This window comes from Oncorhynchus kisutch, linkage group LG3 (genome assembly GCF_002021735.2).
Source record: "Oncorhynchus kisutch isolate 150728-3 linkage group LG3, Okis_V2, whole genome shotgun sequence".
NCBI lineage: Eukaryota > Metazoa > Chordata > Actinopteri > Salmoniformes > Salmonidae > Oncorhynchus > Oncorhynchus kisutch.
The window spans coordinates 9,059,400-9,084,047 of record NC_034176.2 but is presented as its reverse complement, the minus strand read 5'-3'; the positions used below and the strand labels follow the sequence as shown (position 1 = coordinate 9,084,047).

The following is a 24,648-nucleotide window of genomic DNA, read 5'->3' as shown; positions in this document are numbered from 1 at the left end:
GTACAGTTTGTAGCAGTAATGCACCATAACGTTGGATGCCAACCGCCGATAAAACCACAGAAGGAGAAGAAGCAGCAGCAGAGGAGCTGTGCGCATGGAGGTAGGAGGAGGGAGTTAGTTGCCAACAAGACAAGTTATTTTATGGCACAGGTTTTTGTGTACCACTTGGAGAGGGAACCTCTCAGTCAAAGAGAAGATGTTGGATAAATTACAACACTTTGGTGGCAGACCAAACTTAATTTGACAAGAGTGAGGATGAATTGCCTGCGGTGGGAGGTGTGGTGAAGATGGCCTAGGTTGAGCCTCTTCCCAATGGTGATGAAGAGGATTCTGGCCCAGTGGGAGTGAAGTTTTCTGGAGAGAATGGATCCTTGCCTTCTGGCGGATCCATATGTGATGTCAGGTTGGGTTGAGAAGAGGTTATGGACTGTTGAGTCAGGGAAAGTAACTCGAAGTGGACTCATGATGATTTCTTGTGTCTTCCGTGCAGAGGGAGCGGGCGCTCCAAACCACACACCTAGGGACAAGAACTGTGACTTGCTTTGCTCTCCGGAGCAGGGCGCCATTTAAAGGAATGTTAACTGGAGTGGCGTTAAGTGTTGAGGAGGATCAACTGAAATGGAAGATTCCCGGTGTATGTGACTTCCACCGTTTAGTGCGACGCAGACCAGGTGGAGAGCGTGCTGTAACAGAGAAGACACTGTCTGTTCGGCTGATGATCCAGAGTCTTTACCCAACCAAGTCAAGGATTTGTCAATTATCCTGTGAGAGCTGTTGTCCCGAACCCATTACGGTGTTTTAGGTGCCAAGCTTATGGTCATGTAGCAGCAGTGTGTAGGAGGGAGATTCCTAGATGTGAGAAGTGTGCAGGAGGGCATGAGACAAAGGAATGTGTAGTATTGGTGGAAAAAGTTGTGTGTGTAAACTGGGTACCCATGGTCCTGGAGATCAGAGGTGTGCGGTGAGAGAAGGGCAGGTTGAGGTTGCCAAGATCAGAGAAGTACAGAAGGTGTCGTATGCTGAGGCAGTGAAGAGAGTAGTAGAGGAAGATGGTTCCAGGGTGAGGGATTCTGAGAGGATCCCTGTATGTTGGCCGAGGCCAATAGCGAGTGATAGGAATAACATGTTCTTCAGTAAGTTTGGCTTCTTAACGTCATAGCCATGGTTATTAACTGTACCACAGAAATGTAATAGAATATAGATGTTGTGGTGGCTGCTGCAGAGAAATACTTGAGATTACCAGATTTTACTGCAGAAGAGTTACAGGGGGTAGTGGTAGTGTTCTGTCCTCCCAGGCTGTTGGCCTGATATGTAGGATTAGATAGGGTTAAATAGTGGAATGGAGTGGTGTTTTAATGAGGATTAGATATGATTAAAAAGTGGAATGGAGTGGTGTTTTTTATGGGGAATAGATAGGATTAAATAGTGGAATGGGATGGCGTTTTAATGAGGATTAGATAGGGATAAATAGTGGAATGGGGTGGTGTTTAATGAGGATTAGATAGGGATAAATAGTGGAATGGAGTGGTGTTTTAATGAGGATTAGATAGGGATAAATAGTGGAATGGGGTGGTGTTTTAATGAGGATTAGATAGGGATAAATAGTGGAATGGAGTGGTGTTTTAATGAGGATTAGATAGGGTTAAATACTGGAATGGGGTGGTGTTTTAATGAGGATTAGATAGGGATAAATAGTGGAATGGGGTGGTGTTTTAATGAGGATTAGATAGGGATAAATAGTGGAATGGGGTGGTGTTCTAATGAGGATTAGATAGGGATAAATAGTGGAATGGAGTGGTGTTTTAATGAGGATTAGATAGGGATAAATAGTGGAATGGGGTGGTGTTTTAATGAGGATTAGATAGGGATAAATAGTGGAATGGGGTGGTGTTTTAATGAGGATTGGATAGGGATAAATAGTAGAATGGGGTGGTGTTTAATGAGGATTAGATAGGGATAAATAGTGGAATGGAGTGGTGTTTTAATGAGGATTAGATAGGGATAAATAGTGGAATGGGGTGGTGTGGTGTTTTAATGAGGATTAGATAGGGATAAATAGTGGAATGGAGTGGTGTTTTAATGAGGATTAGATAGGGATAAATAGTGGAATGGGGTGGTGTTTTAATGAGGATTAGATAGGGATAAATAGTGGAATGGAGTGGTGTTTTAATGAGGATTAGATAGGGATAAATAGTGGAATGGGGTGGTGTGGTGTTTTAATGAGGATTAGATAGGGATAAATAGTGGAATGGAGTGGTGTTTTAATGAGGATTAGATAGGGATAAATAGTGGAATGGGGTGGTGTGGTGTTTTAATGAGGATTAGATAGGGATAAATAGTGGAATGGAGTGGTGTTTTAATGAGGATTAGATAGGGATAAATACTGGAATGGGGTGGTGTTTTAATGAGGATTAGATAGGGATAAATAGTGGAATGGAGTGGTGTTTTAATGAGGATTAGATAGGGATAAATAGTGGAATGGAGTGGTGTTTTAATGAGGATTAGATAGGGATAAATAGTGGAATGGGGTGGTGTGGTGTTTTAATGAGGATTAGATAGGGATAATAGTGGAATGGAGTGGTGTTTTAATGAGGATTAGATAGGGATAAATACTGGAATGGGGTGGTGTTTTAATGAGGATTAGATAGGGATAAATAGTGGAATGGGGTGGTGTTTTAATGAGGATTAGATAGGGATAAATAGTGGAATGGGGTGGTGTTTTAATGAGGATTAGATAGGGATAAATAGTGGAATGGAGTGGTGTTTTAATGAGGATTAGATAGGGATAAATAGTGGAATGGGGTGGTGTTTTAATGAGGATTAGATAGGGATAAATACTGGAATGGGGTGGTGTTTTAATGAGGATTAGATAGGGATAAATAGTGGAATGGGGTGGTGTTTAATGAGGATTGGATAGGGATAAATAGTGGAATGGGGTGGTGTTTTAATGAGGATTAGATAGGGATAAATAGTGGAATGGAGTGGTGTTTTAATGAGGATTAGATAGGGATAAATAGTGGAATGGGGTGGTGTTTTAATGAGGATTAGATAGGGATAAATAGTGGAATGGAGTGGTGTTTTAATGAGGATTAGATAGGGATAAATAGTGGAATGGGGTGGTGTTTTAATGAGGATTAGATAGGGATAAATAGTGGAATGGAGTGGTGTTTTAATGAGGATTAGATAGGGATAAATAGTGGAATGGGGTGGTGTTTTAATGAGGATTAGATAGGGATAAATAGTGGAATGGAGTGGTGTTTTAATGAGGATTAGATAGGGATAAATAGTGGAATGGAGTGGTGTTTTAATGAGGATTAGATAGGGATAAATAGTGGAATGGGGTGGTGTGGTGTTTTAATGAGGATTAGATAGGGATAAATAGTGGAATGGAGTGGTGTTTTAATGAGGATTAGATAGGGATAAATAGTGGAATGGGGTGGTGTTTTAATGAGGATTAGATAGGGTTAAATAGTGGAATGGAGTGGAATGGAGTGGTGTTTTAATGAGGATTAGATAGGGATAAATAGTGGAATGGGGTGGTGTTTTAATGAGGATTAGATAGGGTTAAATAGTGGAATGGAGTGGTGTTTTAATGAGGATTAGATAGGGATAAATAGTGGAATGGGGTGGTGTTTTAATGAGGATTAGATAGGGATAAATAGTGGAATGGGGTGGTGTTTTAATGAGGATTAGATAGGGATAAATAGTGGAATGGAGTGGTGTTTTAATGAGGATTAGATAGGGATAAATAGTGGAATGGAGTGGTGTTTTAATGAGGATTAGATAGGGATAAATAGTGGAATGGGGTGGTGTTTTAATGAGGATTAGATAGGGATAAATAGTGGAATGGGGTGGTGTTTTAATGAGGATTAGATAGGGATAAATAGTGGAATGGAGTGGTGTTTTAATGAGGATTAGATAGGGATAAATAGTGGAATGGGGTGGTGTTTTAATGAGGATTAGATAGGGATAAATAGTGGAATGGAGTGGTGTTTTAATGAGGATTAGATAGGGATAAATAGTGGAATGGGGTGGTGTTTTAATGAGGATTAGATAGGGATAAATAGTGGAATGGAGTGGTGTTTTAATGAGGATTAGATAGGGATAAATAGTGGAATGGAGTGGTGTTTTAATGAGGATTAGATAGGGATAAATAGTGGAATGGGGTGGTGTTTTAATGAGGATTAGATAGGGATAAATAGTGGAATGGGGTGGTGTTTTAATGAGGATTAGATAGGGATAAATAGTGGAATGGGGTGGTGTTTTAATGAGGATTAGATAGGGATAAATAGTGGAATGGGGTGGTGTTTTAATGAGGATTAGATAGGGATAAATAGTGGAATGGGGTGGTGTTTTAATGAGGATTAGATAGGGATAAATAGTGGAATGGGGTGGTGTTTTAATGAGGATTAGATTGGGATAAATAGTGGAATGGGGTGGTGTTTTAATGAGGATTAGATAGGGATAAATAGTGGAATGGGGTGGTGTTTTAATGAGGATTAGATTGGGATAAATAGTGGAATGGGGTGGTGTTTTTTTACGACGGCTAATAGTTTTTGTATTACCAAGTATAATTGATTGTACAGTAGGTGGCGGCATGCACCTCTTTCGCTTGTTTGCGGATCGCCATAATACCATAGAAGAAGAAAAGGAAGAAGAAGACACAGGGGAAAAAGAGCAGCATCTCGGAACCTTCCTTCCCTGGGGTTTTCTAATTTGGGCCAAAATCCGTGCTCTCTCATCCGTTACCCAGAAACCGATAGGTAGTCGAGGAGTGTGTTAATTAATTTAGTAGGGAAACGGAAGACGGTCCATCCCTCCTCAATAGCCTCCTTTTGGCGAGGAAGCACAAATGTATCCTAACTGAGTCCTTCATGGAAGAGTTTTGAAATCTGCCATACCCCCTTTGAATCAGCTATTGGTTTCTCAAAGGAGAAAAGCATGCAAACATTTAAAAACCATACGCTACTTATGATATATGAAACCATATTCTACTTATGAAATGATATGCTACTTATATGACATGAAATGATATGCTACCTATGATATGAAATGATATGCTACGTATGATATGAAATGATATTCTACTTATATGATATGAAATATGCTACTTATGATATGAAATTATATGCTACTTATGATATGAAATTATATGCTACTTATCCCTTTATCTATTAAATGTCTTGCACAACTAGCTAAATTAGTTTCATCACTTTATACATTCATTTTGAGATTCCACTCTTGACTCCATTTGCCTGATGACGTGTGATTGGAGGAGAGTCATTTCATACAAGCGCATTTCCATCCACTTTCCCTCCACTAACCAGGTTTCCATCCACTTTCCCTCCACTAACCAGGTTTCCATCCACTTTCCCTCCACTAACCAGGTTTCCATCCACTTTCCGTCCATTAACCAGTTTTCCATCCACTTTCCCTCCACTAACCAGGTTTCCATCCACTTTCCCTCCACTAACCAGGTTTCCATTCACTTTCCCTCCACTAACCAGGTTTCCATCCACGTCCCCTCCACTAACCAGGTTTCCATCCACTTTCCCTCCACTAACCAGGTTTCCATCCACTTTCCCTCCACTAACCAGGTTTCTATCCACTTTCCCTCCACTAACCAGGTTTCCATCCACTTTCCGTCCACTAACCAGGTTTCCATCCACTTTCACTCCACTAACCAGGTTTCCATCCACTTTCCCTCCACTAACCAGGTTTCCATCCACTTTCCCTCCACTAACCAGGTTTCCATCCACTTCACCTCCACTAACCAGGTTTCCATCCACTTTCCCTCCACTAACCAGGTTTCCATCCACATTCCCTCCACTAACCAGGTTTCCATTCACTTTCCCTCCACTAACCAGGTTTCCATCCAACCTTTTTATGCAAATAAAGTACGTCCGATTAAATAACTTCCTGCCTGATGAAAAAAGCTAATTTGTCGGTAAACTTTCCAAATGTCGACAAAACAAAATATGCTAGACAAGGTGGGATCTTTTTGTGTTGGTAAAACTAATTATGCGAGAAATGTCAGTGGAAACGCTTTTATGAGCAAATATTGACATAATAACCATAATATGGAAGTAGGCTTGGAGTCACAGGATGACATGTTGTGTGGTCCTCCCACTACGACTCGAACCGAACGAGGAAATCATGCAGTTTATTAGGCTACAGATGAAAGTTATGATGAACCTCCCAGGGGTGGTGAATGTGAAAGAGGATGAGCTCGATGCTCCTTTCCAATAAATCTGGAGAGTTTATTCTGGTGACATGATCATCAATCCTTGGCTGCCGTTCAGCAAATCTAAATAATCGTACTATTTTGTCCATAATAATCTCATCACGTAGGCCAAGTCATTCCATGGAGGGCTGCTGGTTCATCTTCTCCTTCTTCTTCTTCATTTGGCAAATCGCAACCAACTGGCAGGTGTGTACACCGCCACCTACTGTACTGGAGTGTGATGCTGGTCACGACCTATCTATACCCACATCTTCTCTTAACGAACCCTGAATTTCTAATAAAATTAAATAATTCCCTACAAATCTCACTACGACCATCACTACCACCCAAAATACCACCCACTCCCCTTTCCCGTCCAACCTCTCTGACCCTATCAAACAACCTATCCCTTTCTACATCATACATTTCACAATATAAAAATACATAATCAACCATTTCCTCTACCATACAGCCATTACACATTCCAGGACCATGTTTCCCTATCAATTTCAAAGATTAATTCAATCCCATATTCCTAATATCATCCTATACAACATAACCTCCTCCCTTCTGTTCCCATTACATGACACTATCTCCCGTGCAGATTTCATTGCACAATAAAATGTCCGTCCTTACTACTTTCATCCCATTGTCTCGGCCAGCAATCTAACCCATTTTCCAGATTCAATGTTTTCATTTCCTCTCTACCCAACTGCACCATTATATCCACAATATTCTTTCTCACTGCTCTTTCTGCTATTATATCAACCGTATCATTTCCATTCTCCTGTATGAGCCGGAATCCAACAGAACTGAATTCCAATACCATGTCTTTGTAACCCAAACAACAGCATCATTATTTCTACCCATAAATCCTCACGTTCTAACGTTCCTGATCTTAAACTACACTAAACTGATGCAGAGTCCCAACATATTACTAGTCTTCTTGATTGTGCCTCTTCTATCCATTGGACTCCAACAATTATAGCAACCGTTTCTGTTGAACATACAGATAAATAATTTGTTAGTCTCTTGCATAGATTAATATAGAAATCAGGAATGAATACACCTGCTCCTGTCTTCCCAATCATGAGATCCTTTGAACCATCTGTATACACTGCAAGACAAAACGTATTACTACTATATTGACCCACTATTGTTCCTACATTATCTTCTTCACACCACTGTTTCTTTTCTTCTGTCAGGCTCAGATCAACATGTGGTCTTGTATAAAACGTGTATAAAACCACAGAGGCACATTTCCTATTGCCACAGATGGCCTTATAATAACATCTCTGAGTCCATATTCATCAACCCTTTTTCCAATCTCCGGGCCAAAACCTCTGTTTTGATATTGTTCATATTCCCAGCACTCTTCCAGTACTGTCAGTATATGATGGTCTACCATACTAACCTTCAATCCAGTATGCCAGGGCTGGCTTAACTCTTCTAAGGGATAGTGGCATTTACCCAGTATCTACTTGTAAAGCCTCAACCGGTGTAGTTTTAAATGCACCACCGCACATCCTGAATGCACTCGCTTGCATCCTATACTATTGACATCACTTCCTTCATTGGCAAAGCTTTGGTCCTCTCAGTACTAACTTTAACGAATGCATCAAGGCTGGTTCTTCATTTTCTGAATCCACTCTGGTGTGGACTTAATAGACCCCTATGTCCCAGATAATACATCATTCTGCCTACAATCCTGCTGGATTTAGGTTTTTCCTTTCAATTAAGACCTAAACAACCAGGTGAGGGGAATTCCTTACTAATTAGTGACCTTAATTCATCAATCAAGTACAAGGGAGGAAAGAAAACAGACAACCGGGCCTCCGTGGAATGAGTTTGACACGTGCTGTAGGCTATACCTGCACTGTATCTGTGAGCTGATAGCTAAGGTACGTGTCATACCAAAGTGGGAACATTCGCTACAGCTTAAAACACTTTTTTGTGCGACAACACCATCAGCTGAAAATATGATGGAACCCATTTCACATATTTTTCACATATTTTTTTAACAGGTACATTTTCTATTTGTTTATTTCATTTAACCTTTATTTAGCTAGGCAAGTCAGTTAAGAACAAATTCTTATTCACAATGACGGCCAAACCCTACAACGCTGGGCCAATTATGAGCCGCCCTATGGGACTCACGATCACAGCTGGTTGTGATACAGCCCTGGATTGAACCCGGGTCTGTAGTGATGCCTCTTGCCTTGTGAAGGGATTTTTATGTGCATGTCATCATGCACAGCCTTATATCTGCAAAAAGACCGTTTGATGGAAACACATCTCTGGTGGGAAAGTGTGCAGACTGTTTTTCTGCAGATTTGTGAATATTCACGTTAAAGTCTGTCATCAATTGGATGGAAACCTAGCTCATGAAACCGCTCGCATGTGCTGTGTGCATTTTAGAATGTTTTTTCTTGTTTTTTCTTCATTCCCCCCTACATGCTGGGGTCTTAACACCTCTATCTAGACTCCCACTGGGAGGAGGAGGAAGACGCATATTCAAGGAGGAAGGAGTAGCATCCTGGAAGGAGGGACATGTATATATGAAATATATATGTCAAAAATGTGATGTGAAAATATATACTTCCACACTATGAGGTTGGTATAATATTGTGAAAATTATGATAATGCCCTTTTAGTGTTTAATCGTTACGTCGGCCTGACAGGCCCAGTGGACAGCGGCTGTAGAGTTCTGCCTGACAGGCCCAGTGGACAGCGGCTATAGAGTTCTGCCTGACAGGCCCAGTGGGCAGCGGCTGTAGAGTTCTGCCTGACAGGCCCAGTGGGCAGCGGCTGTAGAGTTCTGCCTGACAGGCCCAGTGGACAGCGGCAGTAGAGTTCTGCCTGACAGGCCCAGTGGACAGCGGCTGTAGAGTTCTGCCTGACAGGCCCAGTGGGCAGCGGCTGTAGAGTTCTGCCTGACAGGCCCAGTGGACAGCGGCTATAGAGTTCTGCCTGACAGGCCCAGTGGGCAGCGGCTGTAGAGTTCTGCCTGACAGGCCCAGTGGGCAGCGGCTGTAGAGTTCTGCCTGACAGGCCCAGTGGACAGCGGCTGTAGAGTTCTGTCTGACAGGCCCAGTGGACAGCGGCTGTAGAGTTCTGCCTGACAGGCCCAGTGGGCAGCGGCTGTAGAGTTCTGCCTGACAGGCCCAGTGGACAGCGGCTGTAGAGTTCTGCCTGACAGGCCCAGTGGACAGCGGCTGTAGAGTTCTGTCTGACAGGCCCAGTGGACAGCGGCTGTAGAGTTCTGCCTGACAGGCCCAGTGGACAGCGGCTGTAGAGTTCTGCCTGACAGGCCCAGTGGACAGCGGCTGTAGAGTTCTGCCTGACAGGCCCAGTGGACAGCGGCTGTAGAGTTCTGTCTGACAGGCCCAGTGGACAGCGGCTGTAGAGTTCTGTCTGACAGGCCCAGTGGACAGCGGCTGTAGAGTTCTGTCTGACAGGCCCAGTGGACAGCGGCTGTAGAGTTCTGCCTGACAGGCCCAGTGGACAGCGGCTGTAGAGTTCTGTCTGACAGGCCCAGTGGACAGCGGCAGTAGAGTTCTGCCTGACAGGCCCAGTGGACAGCGGCTGTAGAGTTCTGCCTGACAGGCCCAGTGGGCAGCGGCTGTAGAGTTCTGTCTGACAGGCCCAGTGGACAGCGGCAGTAGAGATCTGTCTCATTTTTATTTTTAATTTTTTATTTCACCTTTATTTAACCAGGGAGGCCAGTTGAGAACAAGTTCTCATTTACAACTGCGACCTGGCCAAGATAAAGCATAGCAGTGTCAACAGACAACAACACAGAGTTACACATGGAGTAAACAATAAACAAGTCAATAACACAGGATAATTTTTTTTTTAAAGAGTCTATATAGATTGTGTGCAAAAGGCATGAGGAGGTAGGCGAATAATTACAATTTAGCAGATTAACACTGGAGTGATAAATGATCAGATGGTCATGTGCAGGTAGAGATACTGGTGTGAAAAGAGCAGAAAAGTAAATAAATATAAACAGTATGGGGATGAGGTAGGTAAATTGGGTGGGCTATTTACCGATGGACTATGTACAGCTGCAGCGATCGGTTAGCTGCTCAGATAGCAGATGTTTAAAGTTGGTGAGGGAGATAAAAGTCTCCAACTTCAGCGATTTTTGCAATTCGTTCCAGTCACAGGCAGCAGAGAACTGGAAGGAAAGGCGGCCAAATGAGGTGTTGGCTTTAGGGATGATCAGTGAGATACACCTGCTGGAGCGCGTGCTACGGGTGGGTGTTGCCAAAGCTGTTTGAAAAGACTGCCTGAAATGCCAGCCTGTTTGGGTGGGATGGAGCTTTGACCTGCCTGGTGACATCACCAGGAGGTAAATTAGTTAATAGACCAATAAGAAATAGTTCCAAACCTCTCTGCCAATAATACCTAGTTTTGAGTTTTCCCCTCCTTACTCAGACCACTCCCAGACAGTCCCAGCAAAGTTATAGCTTGAGAAATTGCTCTTTGCTAATTGAAAACAATCACAGTAAGGTATAAGGTACTTAATTGTTACCCAGAAATGATTTGATATGAAAAAAAATAAAAAAAATAAAAAACGGCTGCATTTGACCTTTAAATATATTTTAGAACAAATATGTTAGGCCAATTTTAAATATTACATGTATCCTTTTAAATGCACACAAATATATATTTTAAATCCTTTTTTTTTGTATGGGAGTTCACACTGACAACAAGCTGGTGCTTTTCAGGCTGAATCAAATACACTGAATCGCTTTAGAATATTGAGGTTTACTGAGGGGCGTTTGAAAATCAAGTGAAGAAGCAGTTTTAAACATGTCCTCAAGATGTCAGCAAAAACACAATTTATTCACATGTGTCAAAGCAACGGTCTAATCAGTTCCTGATTAATTTGGGCCTTACACACTCCAACAGAACCACATTGTGATGTGGCACCTCCAGTTTCTCCCCTTCACATGACCATATGTCATATATTGTACATTTGGGATACGTCTTGAGCGGGAATCTACACTCTGTTACAGGCTTATGTTCATATCAATTTCATTCTGTAGCTGCATGAATTACACTTTTTGATTGGTGATGAGTATTTTACCCTGTGCCCATAGAGGGTGAATGTCAATTTTTTTCTTCAAAATAGTGAATTTGAACCTGCTGCATCTTACATAGTGCTGTCCAGGGGGGGTACTTGTACATCAAGCTGCCTCCCACTACACAAACATATACAGTGAGCTCCAAGAGTATTGGGAGTTTGACACATTTTGTTGTTGTTTTGGCTCTGTACTCCACACTTTGGATTTGAAATGATACAATGACTATGAGGTTAAAGTACAGACTGTCAGCTTCAAGTTGAGGGTATTTTCATCCATATCGGGTGAACCATTTAGACATTACAGCACTTGTTGTACAATTGTGAATAATGATGAGTGAGAAAGTTACACACAAATATCATACCCCAAGACATGCTAACCTCTAACCATTACAATAACAGGGGAGGTTAGTATTTGGGGGGGTATGATGATATTTGTGGGTCTAATTTTCTCACTCATCATTATTCACGATTCATTCAAGACTATCCATAATCATGGTAGCATCCAGGGGCGTAGGCATGGGTGGGCCTGGGTGGACACAGGCCCACCCACTGGCGAGCCAGGCCCTGCCAAGCTCAGATTGAACAAAACCAAAAAATATACACTTTTTATATATATATATATATATATATATATATATATATATATATAAAAATATATATTATATATTATATATATATATATATATAAAAAGTGTATATTTTTTGTTTTTGTATATATATATATACAGTACTGTGCAAAGGTTTTAGGAAGTTGTGAAAAAATGCTGTAAAGTAAGAATGCTTTCAAAAATAGACATGTTTTGAAGGCAAAGGCTGGTCACACCAAATATGGATTTGATGGAGATTTTTCTTCTATTCACTCACTTTGCATTTAGTTAATTGATAAATATAATCTATTAACATGTCTATTTTTGTAAGCATTCTTACTTTACAGCATTTGTTCACACCTGCCTAAATCTTTTGCACAGTACTGTATATACACTCCTCTCGCTACATTTAAAACCTGTATTTCTATGCCAACGTGCATATTATCAATTTCAAGAATATCAGATCACATGGTTGTAAAAGTAGAGAAAAGGACAGGTGGTAACACGAGGACACACAAAATGACACAGGTATTTTAAGGTCCATGTTTTATTAAAAACTATACAAATAAAAATCTACATTTCCTGTCAGTTTTTGGGGGGGATTTTTATGTTTGTCGTTAATTATTTGAGGCGCTAACAAACAAACATATCAAACATGACACCAAAATCAATTTTAAACAAATGGAACTCGTTCAATCTTTTCAAAAGTTTGTTTCACATAGCTTCCACTTATTAGCCGGTGTAGATAGATATGGGATTTGGGAATGGTTCCTAAATGACACACTATTCCCTATGTAGTGCACTACTTTTGACCAGGGCCCATTGGGCTCTGGCCAAAAATAGTGTAATATAAATAGGTTACTACGTATATAGGGACTGGGGTGCCATTTGGGACGCACTGGGGGGGGTGTTTAATAGCTAGAGAGGTTCTTAATAGTTAGGGAGGCTCTTAATAACTAGGGAGATTCTTCATAGCTAGGGGGGTATTTAATAGCTAGGGGGGTTCTTAATAGCTAAGGAGGTTCTTAATCGCTAGGGGGGTTCTTAATAGCTAGGGGATTCTTAATAGCTAAGGAGGTTCTTAATAGCTAGGGGGTTCTTAATAGCTAAGGAGGTTCTTAATAGCTAGGGGGTTCTTAATAGCTAAGGAGGTTCTTAATAGCTAAGGAGGTTCTTAATAGCTAGGGGGTTCTTAATAGCTAAGGAGGTTCTTAATAGCTAAGGAGGTTCTTAATAGCTAGGGGGTTCTTAATAGCTAGGGGGTTCTTAATAGCTAAGGAGGTTCTTAATAGCTAGGGGGTTCTTAATAGCTAAGGAGGTTCTTAATAGCTAGGGGGTTCTTAATAGCTAAGGAGGTTCTTAATAGCTAAGGAGGTTCTTAATAACTAGGGGGTTCTTAATAGCTAGGGGGTTCTTCTAGTTCTCAAATGAATGTCTTTACAGAAACTTCACAGCTATCATCCTCCTAAAGTCATCTTTTACTCTTCAAATTCTATATATACATATATCAAAACCTTTTTTTCTATACAAAACAATTTATATCAAAGACATTGAGAAGAAATATAAAATTCTCACTATATGAGTTTTAGAGCGTGATTACATGTTCTATTAGTTAATTCCATTTTCATGTTAATTCAAGTTGTATTTGTCGCACCTTTTGGGTATGTCACATAACAACCACACTCAATTCTACATTCTAGATTTTCTTCTGCCCAATCATTACGACAGTATAACCATAGAACTGGGAAGTACAATTTAATAGGATCTCGATTAGAATAATAGACTGAAAAGTTTAAAAGCAGAAAAGTACCAATTACCTTTAGTGCTCTATTTTACAGCTGGCTCTAAGGAGGCGCGAGTGTCAAAGGCACGTTAGTTTCCTCGTGTAAAAACTGGCGCACTGGCATTTTCCAGGCCTAATGCCAGGTTTGGCAATTTAGCTGTTTAACATCAGCTCGATGGCGCTGAGGTGGTGGTGGTGGTGGTGGGGGGGGGGGGGGGGGGGGGGGGGGGTGGGGGGGGGCAATATTTGATGTGTGTCCTTAAAAATGAGCGCAAGTGACAATTTTAACAGTTCTAAAGGGACGTTTTAAGACCCACAAAAAGCAGGTCTTAACATGTAACAGAGTTGATAATGGAATGGATGTTGAGAGAGGAAGTGCAGCCTATCCTGCCATGACGCACAGTGCCCATAGAAGGAAAGCTGTGCCTTTTGTGCTGGTGAATCTCATATGTATAAACATAAAAAAACGATTGGTTCCCACCCTATTTCGTTTAATTTGCTAGAAAACCAAGCACAACCTATCCTCCCTTTAATCAAGGCTGGTTTAGCAGGATCACATTGGTGCTGCTTTTTATCCTGGACATTATCCAAGTAGCTTATGATTAAAGGTGCTTGAAATGGTCTACCTGAATTTCGCTTGTTCAAGTAGGCTATCCATCCCTTCTCCTATTACCGAAGATGCGCTCCTCCAAATGATTCAGTCCTCCTATAATGCTATGTTAATGGACGATTTTTTGAGAATCTACCTGGCACATAGGGAACGATACAATTGACAGGAATCTAGTATTTTGTTTTCTGTAGATGTGCAAATGTTATGCGTGAAGACATTTAGGCCTGCGTGTGCACACAGTACCATGGAACGAAAGAAGCGATTTATGATATTATGCTTCTGACCCGATCATATTTAGAAATATTGTTGTTTGAAAAACGTGTTGTTTAACGTTTGATTAACTTGATTAACGTATTATTGAGATTCACCTTCCATGTGTTTATGGTGAGGCTGGTTTAAGGCTCAAATGCAATGCAATTTAATCTGCTATTTCTGGAGAAGTGCAAATATGATCTGTGAGATGGTTCCATAATGTTTACAGAACATTACATTTGCGAGCAGTATAACGGTGAGCGGACATGACCCTTTTCTCTTCATAATGGATCTTTATCCCGTTTGGATGCTGTCTTCTTTGGCTATATCAATAGCCTAGGGAATGTAATATTACTTATTGACTACGTTTTGCATGTCCATGTCCATCATGAAATAAACAGTACGCCTAGCCCCTATTTTAGTGAGAACGCTACAGCCTATGTTAACAATGTATTTCCATATTGAAGAAATGCAACTATATCAATGTGGACTGCAAACATGTTCAACATATTTAGCTAATATGGGGACAGGCTATTTAAGGAACTAGGTTATAATGGGACTAACATTCGAATTCGAGTTGACGACAACACAATACATAAAAGACGGGTAAATGCACAACTAGAAGCAACCATGGAGCATGTTCTGATTGGCCAGTGAGGGGCCAAGTCTCGACACACCACAACTGGATCATTCATCAACACCCAGCCCTTTCATGTCACCGCCAGCTATTGGGCTCATTGTATTACGTTTGTTAAAATAGAGCCCTTAGACATCAAGGGTTTCAGTATCAAATCATGAAACTTGTTCAACTGTAATAGGGATCCCTGTAATGTCTTTACACAAAAGGCATGACCAAAATTGTAACATACAGAAATTGTTTATATTTTTGGTACGATTATGATTATGTGAAAATGTCATACTGTTCAACTCCCACCTCAAGTTGAAACTAATATTTTGGCAGTTTTACAAAGAAAAACCTCAATCTAAAAAGCTCTGATGCAAAGGGTTTGGCAACCTATTCTGGTTTGTCAGCCGTAAAAAAAAGAATGACAAAAGCAAGAATGAAAGATCACATAATTTCACATCTGATTTATCAAAAATAAATCATCTCTGTCAAACTGTTGAACTTTAAACACCATCAAAGGGTATGGTAAAGGCATCTTATAGAAGAGTGGCAGGGACTCTTAGTTATTCCCTACCCAGAAAACAGGGGATGTCCTGAGGACAATCAGCTCTGTTCCCAGTTAGGTTCCTTAAGGGTTTGGGATGGTCCCAAGGGAACATTCCCTGGGGGACCTTTTTATAGTTCCTAGTTTGTCCCGAGGACGTTTTTAGGACGTTGTGTCATGGTAGCCTGAAGGTCCCCTGAACATTCTTGGGATGTTGTGTCATGGTCCCCTGGAAGTTTTTGTCACGTGATGGTCCCATGTGTCCTAAACCGTTATAAGTAATATAATGATATGGCGGTTTTCAGGTAAGTGGTAGGCTGTTCATCTAAAATAGTGTAAAAATCTATAATCAATGATTACATTTGACATGATCACTTCGTACTGACTTTTCAATATGACCCCAACTTCATTTCTAACTCACAACCTCTGGATTTAGGATATGCTGATCAGGGGATGATGTGTAATGAAACTAATGAAACATTTCTTTGCGACCTTTAGGGGACGAACAGGAAACTAGACAAAAACCTCCAGGAGGGACCATGACACAACGTCCTGACAACTTTAGGTGACCATTTTGTGACATCCTGGGGATGTCCTAATGACTCATTATTGTTTGCTGGGTATCTAATTCAGAAGTTCAACATTTTATGTATGTAATTCATACTAGGCACTTAAAACCATTGATTTACAGTAGGGTCCGAAATGGTTGACACCCATAAAGATCAGTGGTGTAAAGTACTTAAGTAAATATACTTTAAAATACTATTTAAGTCGTTTTTGGGAGGAATCTGTACATTCATATTTATATTTTTGCCTCCTTTTACTTCACTACATTGCTAAAGAAAATAATGTACTTTTTACTCCATACATTTCCCTGACACCCAAAAGTACTCGTTACATTTTGACAGGAAAATGGTCCAATTCACACACTTATCAAGAGAATATCCCTGGTGATCCCTAAAGCCTCTGATCTGGCGGACTCACTAAACACAAGCGCTTCGTTTGTAAATTACGTCTGAGTGTTCCCCTGGCTATCCATCAATTTTAAAAAATTGTTTAAATTGTGCCGTTTGGATGTCTTAATGTAAGGAATGTGAAATTGTTTATTTTTTTAAATTTATTTTTACCTTTATTTAACTAGGCAAGTCAGTTAAGAACAAATTCTTATTTTCAATGACGGCCTAGGAACAGTGGGTTAACTGCCTTGTTCAGGGGCAGAACAACATATTTTTACCTTGTCAGCTCGGGGATTCGAGCTATACTTTTACTTTTGATACTTAACTATATTTGAGCAATTCCTTTTACTTTCGATACTTAAGTATATTATAAACCAAATACTTGTAGACTTTTACTGAAGTATTATTTTACTGGGTGACTCTCACTTTTACTTGAGTCATTTTCTATGAAGGTATCTTTACTTTTACTCAAGTATGACTTTTGAGTACTTTATCCACCACTGTTAAAGATGAGCAAAAATACTGTTAAAATAATTAAAATACTGAGCTATGTTGTATGCTCCATTTATTTTTTAAATTATATTATTTTGTACTAATACAATTGCTCAGAGAAATGGATATTGTTTAACGAGTGATATATATATATATTTTTTTTACCTCCCCTTGCGAAAATAATGACACTGAGCCTTTTTCTAAAATGTGTTATGAGATTGGAGAACACATTGGGATCTTCGACCATTCCTCCATACAGAATCTTTCCAGATTATTATTATTCAATGAAATCTAATCAGCACGAACGGCTGCAGAACTCTTGATCAAATCAAATACATCCTGTACATACTCTTGGTTCAGCTTCTTGGTCTAAACAAACACTATCCTTTTTTTCGTGTTTTGAGAATTGATATGGGTTGCTTCCCTTTACCATGGGATTAAAAACACCACAGTGTTCAAACTGTTGGTGCTACATCTTGGTCTCACTGACTGGAGGCTTCTCGTTTTCATGCTCGTTCTCGTGGGCGATGAGCTGGTATGATTTCTTGTCTTTCTCCTCCACCACAGAGTTCCCCATCTCCGCATCCTTGGATTGTAACTCATGACGAGACAGATACTCAACAATACCTGTGCCAATCGAGTCTCCCAGCACGTTAGTGGTGGTACGCAACCTGTCTCTGTATAAAATGGAGGGAGTCCAGTTGTTAGAGATAATATACCGTACAGAAGGGGAATGTATCACTCAGAATATTACTCTTTCAGCTTTCCTACGAGGGACTCATTTTCTATAAAAAAAATATCCCCAAAGAAAAGGCAAGGTTTGCACAGAAGCAACACTTTGGTGTGAAATTTGGCAAAGGCATGCATGCACTACCCAGCCTATTTCTTAGAGAGAGAAAAAAAACAGTTAATTTTCCATTGGAGGTTTGGCAAACTAAAACCAGGTGTATCATTTCACATACTTGCGGACATCATTTGTATTTAATAGGATTTATTAGGGATGTCCATTACGTCCTGCCAAGGCAGCAGCTATTCTACCTGGGGTTTATTAGGGATGTCCATTCGTTCCTGCCAAGGCAGCAGCTATTCTACCTGGGGTTTATTAGGGATGCCCATTACGTCCTGCCAAGGCAGCAGCTATTCTACCTGGGATTTATTAGGGATGCCCATTGCGTCCTGCCAAGGCAGCAGCTATTCTACCTGGGGTTTATTAGGGATGTCCATTAGTTCCTGCCAAGGCCGCAGCTACACTTCCTGTGGTTTATTAGGGATGTCCATTAGTTCCTGCCAAGGCAGCAGCTATTCTACCTGGGGTTTATTAGGGATGTCCATTAGTTCCTGCCAAGGCCGCAGCTACACTTCCTGTGGTTTATTAGGGATGTCCATTAGTTCCTGCCAAGGCAGCAGCTATTCTACCTGGGGTTTATTAGGGATGTCCATTAGTTCCTGCCAAGGCAGCAGCTATTCTACCTGGGGTTTATTAGGGATGTCCATTAGTTCCTGCCAAGGCAGCAGCTATTCTACCTGGGGTTTATTAGGGATGTCCATTAGTTCCTGCCAAGGCCGCAGCTACACTTCCTGTGGTTTATTAGGGATGTCCATTAGTTCCTGCAAAGGCAGCAGCTATTCTACCTGGGGTTTATTAGGGATGTCCATTAGTTCCTGCCAAGGCAGCAGCTATTCTACCTGGGGTTTATTAGGGATGTCCATTAGTTCCTGCCAAGGCCGCAGCTACACTTCCTGTGGTTTATTAGGGATGTCCATTAGTTCCTGCCAAGGCAGAAGCTATTCTACCTGGGGTTTATTAGGGATGTCCATTAGTTCCTGCCAAGGCAGCAGCTATTCTACCTGGGGTTTATTAGGGATGTCCATTAGTTCCTGCCAAGGCAGCAGCTATTCTACCTGGGGTTTATTAGGGATGTCCATTAGTTCCTGCCAAGACAGCAGCTATTCTACCTGGGGTTTATTAGGGATGTCCATTAGTTCCTGCCAAGGCCGCAGCTATTCTACCTGGGGTTTATTAGGGATGTCCATTAGTTCCTGTCAAGGCAGCAGCTATTCTTCTACCTGGGGTTTATAAGGGATGTCCATTAGTTCCTGCCAAGGCAGCAGCTATTCTACCTGGGGTTTATTAGGGATGTCCATTAGTTCCTGCCAAGGCAGAAGCTATTCTACCTGGGGTTTATTAGGGATGTCCATTAGTTCCTGCCAAGGCAGCAGCTATTCTACCTGGGGTTTATTAGGGATGTCCATTAGTTCCTGCCAAGGCAGCAGCTATTCTACCTGGGGTTTATTAGGGATGTCCATTAGTTCCTGCCAAGACAGCAGCTATTCTACCTGGGGTTTATTAGGGATGTCCATTAGTTCCTGCCAAGGCCGCAGCTATTCTACCTGGGGTTTATTAGGGATGTCCATTAGTTCCTGTCAAGGCAGCAGCTATTCTTCTACCTGGGGTTTATAAGGGATGTCCATTAGTTCCTGCCAAGGCAGCAGCTATTCTACCTGGGGTTTATTAGGGATGTCCATTAGTTCCTGCCAAGGCAGCAGCTATTCTACCTGGGGTTTATTAGGGATGTCCATTAGTTCCTGCCAAGGCAGCAGCTATTCTACCTGGGATTTATTAGGGATGTCCATTAGTTCCTGCCAAGGCAGCAGCTATTCTACCTGGAGTTTATTAGGGATGTCCATTAGTTCCTGCCAAGGCCGCAGCTACACTTCCTGTGGTTTATTAGGGATGTCCATTAGTTCCTGCCAAGGCAGCAGCTATTCTACCTGGGGTTTATTAGGGATGTCCATTAGTTCCTGCCAAGGCAGCAGCTATTCTACCTGGGGTTTATTAGGGATGTCCATTAGTTCCTGCCAAGGCCGCAGCTACACTTCCTGTGGTTTATTAGGGATGTCCATTAGTTCCTGCCAAGGCAGCAGCTATTCTACCTGGGGTTTATTAGGGATGTCCATTAGTTCCTGCCAAGGCAGCAGCTATTCTACCTGGGGTTTATTAGGGACGTCCATTAGTTCCTGCCAAGGCAGCAGCTATTCTACCTGGGGTTTATTAGGGATGTCCATTAGTTCCTGCCAAGGCAGCAGCTATTCTACCTGGGGTTTATTAGGGATGTCCATTAGTTCCTGCCAAGGCAGCAGCTATTCTACCTGGGGTTTATTAGGGATGTCCATTAGTTCCTGCCAAGGCAGCAGCTATTCTACCTGGGGTTTATTAGGGATGTCCATTAGTTCCTGCCAAGGCAGCAGCTATTCTACCTGGGGTTTATTAGGGATGTCCATTAGTTCCTGCCAAGGCAGCAGCTATTCTACCTGGGGTTTATTAGGGATGTCCATTAGTTCCTGCCAAGGCAGCAGCTATTCTACCTGTGGTTTATTAGGGATGTCCATTAGTTCCTGTCAAGGCAGCAGCTATTCTACCTGGGGTTTATTAGGGATGTCCATTAGTTCCTGCCAAGGCAGCAGCTATTCTACCTGGGGTTTATTAGGGATGTCCATTAGTTCCTGCCAAGGCAGCAGCTATTCTACCTGGGGTTTATTAGGGATGTCCATTAGTTCCTGTCAAGGCAGCAGCTACACTTCCTGGGGTTTATTAGGGATGTCCATTAGTTCCTGCCAAGGCAGCAGCTATTCTACCTGTGGTTTATTAGGGATGTCCATTAGTTCCTGTCAAGGCAGCAGCTATTCTACCTGGGGTTTATTAGGGATGTCCATTAGTTCCTGCCAAGGCAGCAGCTATTCTACCTGGGGTTTATTAGGGATGTCCATTAGTTCCTGCCAAGGCAGCAGCTATTCTACCTGGGGTTTATTAGGGATGTCCATTAGTTCCTGTCAAGGCAGCAGCTACACTTCCTGGGGTTTATTAGGGATGTCCATTAGTTCCTGTCAAGGCAGCAGCTACACTTCCTGGGGTTTATTATGGATGTCCATTAGTTCCTGTCAAGGCAGCAGCTACTCTTCCTGGGGTTTATTAGGGATGTCCATTAGTTCCTGTCAAGGCAGCAGCTATTCTACCTGGGGTTTATTAGGGATGTCCATTAGTTCCTGCCAAGGCAGCAGCTACTCTTCCTGGGGTTTATTAGGGATGTCCATTAGTTCCTGTCAAGGCAGCAGCTATTCTACCTGGGGTTTATTAGGGATGTCCATTAGTTCCTGCCAAGGCAGCAGCTACACTTCCTGGGGTTTATTAGGGATGTCCATTAGTTCCTGTCAAGGCAGCAGCTACACTTCCTGGGGTTTATTATGGATGTCCATTAGTTCCTGTCAAGGCAGCAGCTACTCTTCCTGGGGTTGATTAGGGATGTCCATTAGTTCCTGTCAAGGCAGCAGCTATTCTACCTGGGGTTTATTAGGGATGTCCATTAGTTCCTGCCAAGGCAGCAGCTACTCTTCCTGGGGTTTATTAGGGATGTCCATTAGTTCCTGTCAAGGCAGCAGCTATTCTACCTGGGGTTTATTAGGGATGTCCATTAGTTCCTGCCAAGGCAGCAGCTATTCTACCTGGGGTTTATTAGGGATGTCCATTAGTTCCTGCCAAGGCAGCAGCTATTCTACCTGGGGTTTATTAGGGATGTCCATTAGTTCCTGCCAAGGCAGCAGCTATTCTTCCTGGGGTTTATTATGGATCCACATTAGTTCCTGCCAAGGCAGCAGCTAATCTTCCTGTGGTTTATTATGGATGTCCATTAGTTCCTGCCAAGACAGCAGCTACTCTTCCTGGGGTTTATTATGGATCCCCATTAGTTCCTGCCAAGACAGCAGCTATTCTACCTGGGGTTTATTAGGGATGTCCATTAGTTCCTGCCAAGACAGCAGCTATTCTACCTGGGGTTTATTATGGATCCCCATTAGTTCCTGCCAAGACAGCAGCTACTCTTCCTGGGGTTTATTATGGATCCCCATTAGTTCCTGCCAAGACAGCAGCTATTCTACCTGGGGTTTATTAGGGATGTCCATTAGTTCCTGCCAAGACAGCAGCTATTCTACCTGGGGTTTATTAGGGATGTCCATTAGTTCCTGCCAAGGCAGCAGCTATTCTACCTGGGGTTTATTAGGGATGTCCATTAGTTCCTGCCAAGACAGCAGCTATTCTACCTGTGGTTTATTAGGGATGTCCATTAGTTCCTGCCAAGACAGCAGCTACTCTTCCTGGGGTTTATTAGGGATGTCCATTAGTTCCTGCCAAGATAGCAGCTACTCTTCCTGGGGTTTATTAGGGATGTCCATTAGTTCCTGCCAAGACAGCAGCTATTCTACCTGTGGTTTATTAGGGATGTCCATTAGTTCCTGCCAAGACAGCAGCTACTCTTCCTGGGGTTTATTAGGGATGTCCATTAGTTCCTGCCAAGACAGCAGCTATTCTACCTGTGGTTTATTTGGGATGTCCGTTAGTTCCTGCCAAGACAGCAGCTACTCTTCCTGGGGTTTATTAGGGATGTCCATTAGTTCCTGCCAAGATAGCAGCTACTCTTCCTGGGGTTTATTAGGGATGTCCATTAGTTCCTGTCAAGACAGCAGCTACTCTTCCTGGGGTTTATTAGGGATCCCCATTAGTTCCTGCCAAGGCAGCAGCTATTCTACCTGGGGTTTATTAGGGATCCCCATTAGTTCCTGCCAAGACAGCAGCTATTCTACCTGGGGTTTATTAGGGATCCCCATTAGTTCCTGTCAAGGCAGCAGCTATTCTACCTGGGGTTTATTAGGGATCCCCATTAGTTCCTGCCAAGACAGCAGCTACTCTTCCTGGGGTTTATTAGGGATGTCCATTAGTTCCTGCCAAGGCAGCAGCTATTCTACCTGGGGTTTATTAGGGATGTCCATTAGTTCCTGCCAAGGCAGCAGCTATTCTACCTGGGGTTTATTAGGGATGTCCATTAGTTCCTGTCACTTCCTGGGGTCGAAATATATTAAAGCACTTACATTACATATAAAACAAAATATATAATACTACATTATGTAACATTATTACACCACTACATATCTACAATACAAAATATATAATACTACATTATGTAACATTATTACACCACTACATATCTACAATACAAAATATATAATACAACATTATGTAACATTATTACACCACTACATATCTACAATACAAAATATATAATACTACATTATGTAACATTATTACACCACTACATATCTACAATACAAAATATATAATACTACATTATGTAACATTATTACACCACTACATATCTACAATACAAAATATATAATACTACATTATGTAACATTATTATACCACTACATATCTACAATACAAAATATATAATACTACATTATGTAACATTATTACACCACTACATATCTACAATACAAAATATATAATACTACATCATGTAACATTATTACACCACTACATATCTACAATACAAAATATATAATACAACAATATTATGATTATCGTTGAACACAATGGGAATGTTAAAATAACCTCAGAAAAGAAAAGTGGAAACGCTCAGCCACTCGATCCCATGCATGAGATCTTTAGAGGAATCACATGTCGATAGAATCAGAAACAGATGGATTGGGGAGAATGGAATGTGAAGAGAGTATCTCACTGCCTATACCGACTGAGTCTTCCCTAAGGCTTTGGTTTCTGTCCAGAGATGGAAATTAAGCTAACCCGTTAGTCACTGGCTAGTTTTCAGACCAGGCTAGTATAACATATACCAAAATATAGCCAGAAATCTGTCTTCTTAAATATGGCATGGCATAGATTTTGGACCCTTGGCTAGTGGAACAACACATGGGCTGGTAAGAAACTGCAGTCTACTAGTCCAGCTAGTCAGGACCCAAAATCCTAAAATTTCATCCCTGTGTCTGACACTGTCCACACAGTAACTATCCAAACTTCTTTAGAAGATGATCATATCAGTCAAACTATAAATAATTGTTACAGAAAATAGACTGTACTCACAGGAACCAATCCACTGCAATGATGAGGGTGATGTCATCAGTGGGCAGTCCAACAGAGGTCAGCACAATCACCATGGTGACCAGTCCAGCCTGTGGTATCCCAGCTGCACCGATACTTGCTGCGGTGGCCGTGATGCTATTCCACAGGACAGAGAGACACAACCAAAGAAATAGATTAGATTAGATCAGGGTTTGCCAAACTCAGTCCTCAAAGGGTGCATGTTGTTTTTTGCCCTAGCACTACACAGCTGATTCAAATGATAAACAAATCTAGTGGGGTGGCAGGTAGGTTAGAGTGTTGGACTAGTAACCGAAAGGTTGCAAGATCAAATCCCTGAGCTGACAAGGTTAAAGAAAATCTGTCGTTCTGCCACTGAACCGGCAGTCATTGAAAATAAGAATTTGTTATTAACTGACTCACCTAGTTAAAAAAAACGAATTTAACATGTACTGTTTGGGGTCCTGAGGACAGAGTTTGGGAAACATTGGATTAGATGAACACACTAGCTGCCAGTCCCACCTGTTATGCCATTCTAGTTCTGTGGACACATCACTTC

At 41.6% G+C, this 24,648-nt stretch overlaps 1 protein-coding gene across 1 annotated transcript in view; it reads right to left on the bottom strand.

Moving 5' to 3' along the window:
• Nucleotides 1–17,414: 17,414 nt before the first annotated feature.
• slc1a3a (solute carrier family 1 member 3a) overlaps nt 17,415–24,648 on the bottom strand; it is a 33,634-nt gene continuing 26,400 nt past the window's right edge. Inside the window, exons 9-10 of the mRNA XM_020467217.2 lie at nt 24,093–24,227; nt 17,415–17,841 (exon numbers count right to left, since the gene is read on the bottom strand). Coding sequence (XP_020322806.1) covers nt 17,634–17,841; nt 24,093–24,227 — 343 coding nt within the window. The 3' untranslated portion in view covers nt 17,415–17,633. The remainder of the gene's footprint in view (nt 17,842–24,092; nt 24,228–24,648) is intronic.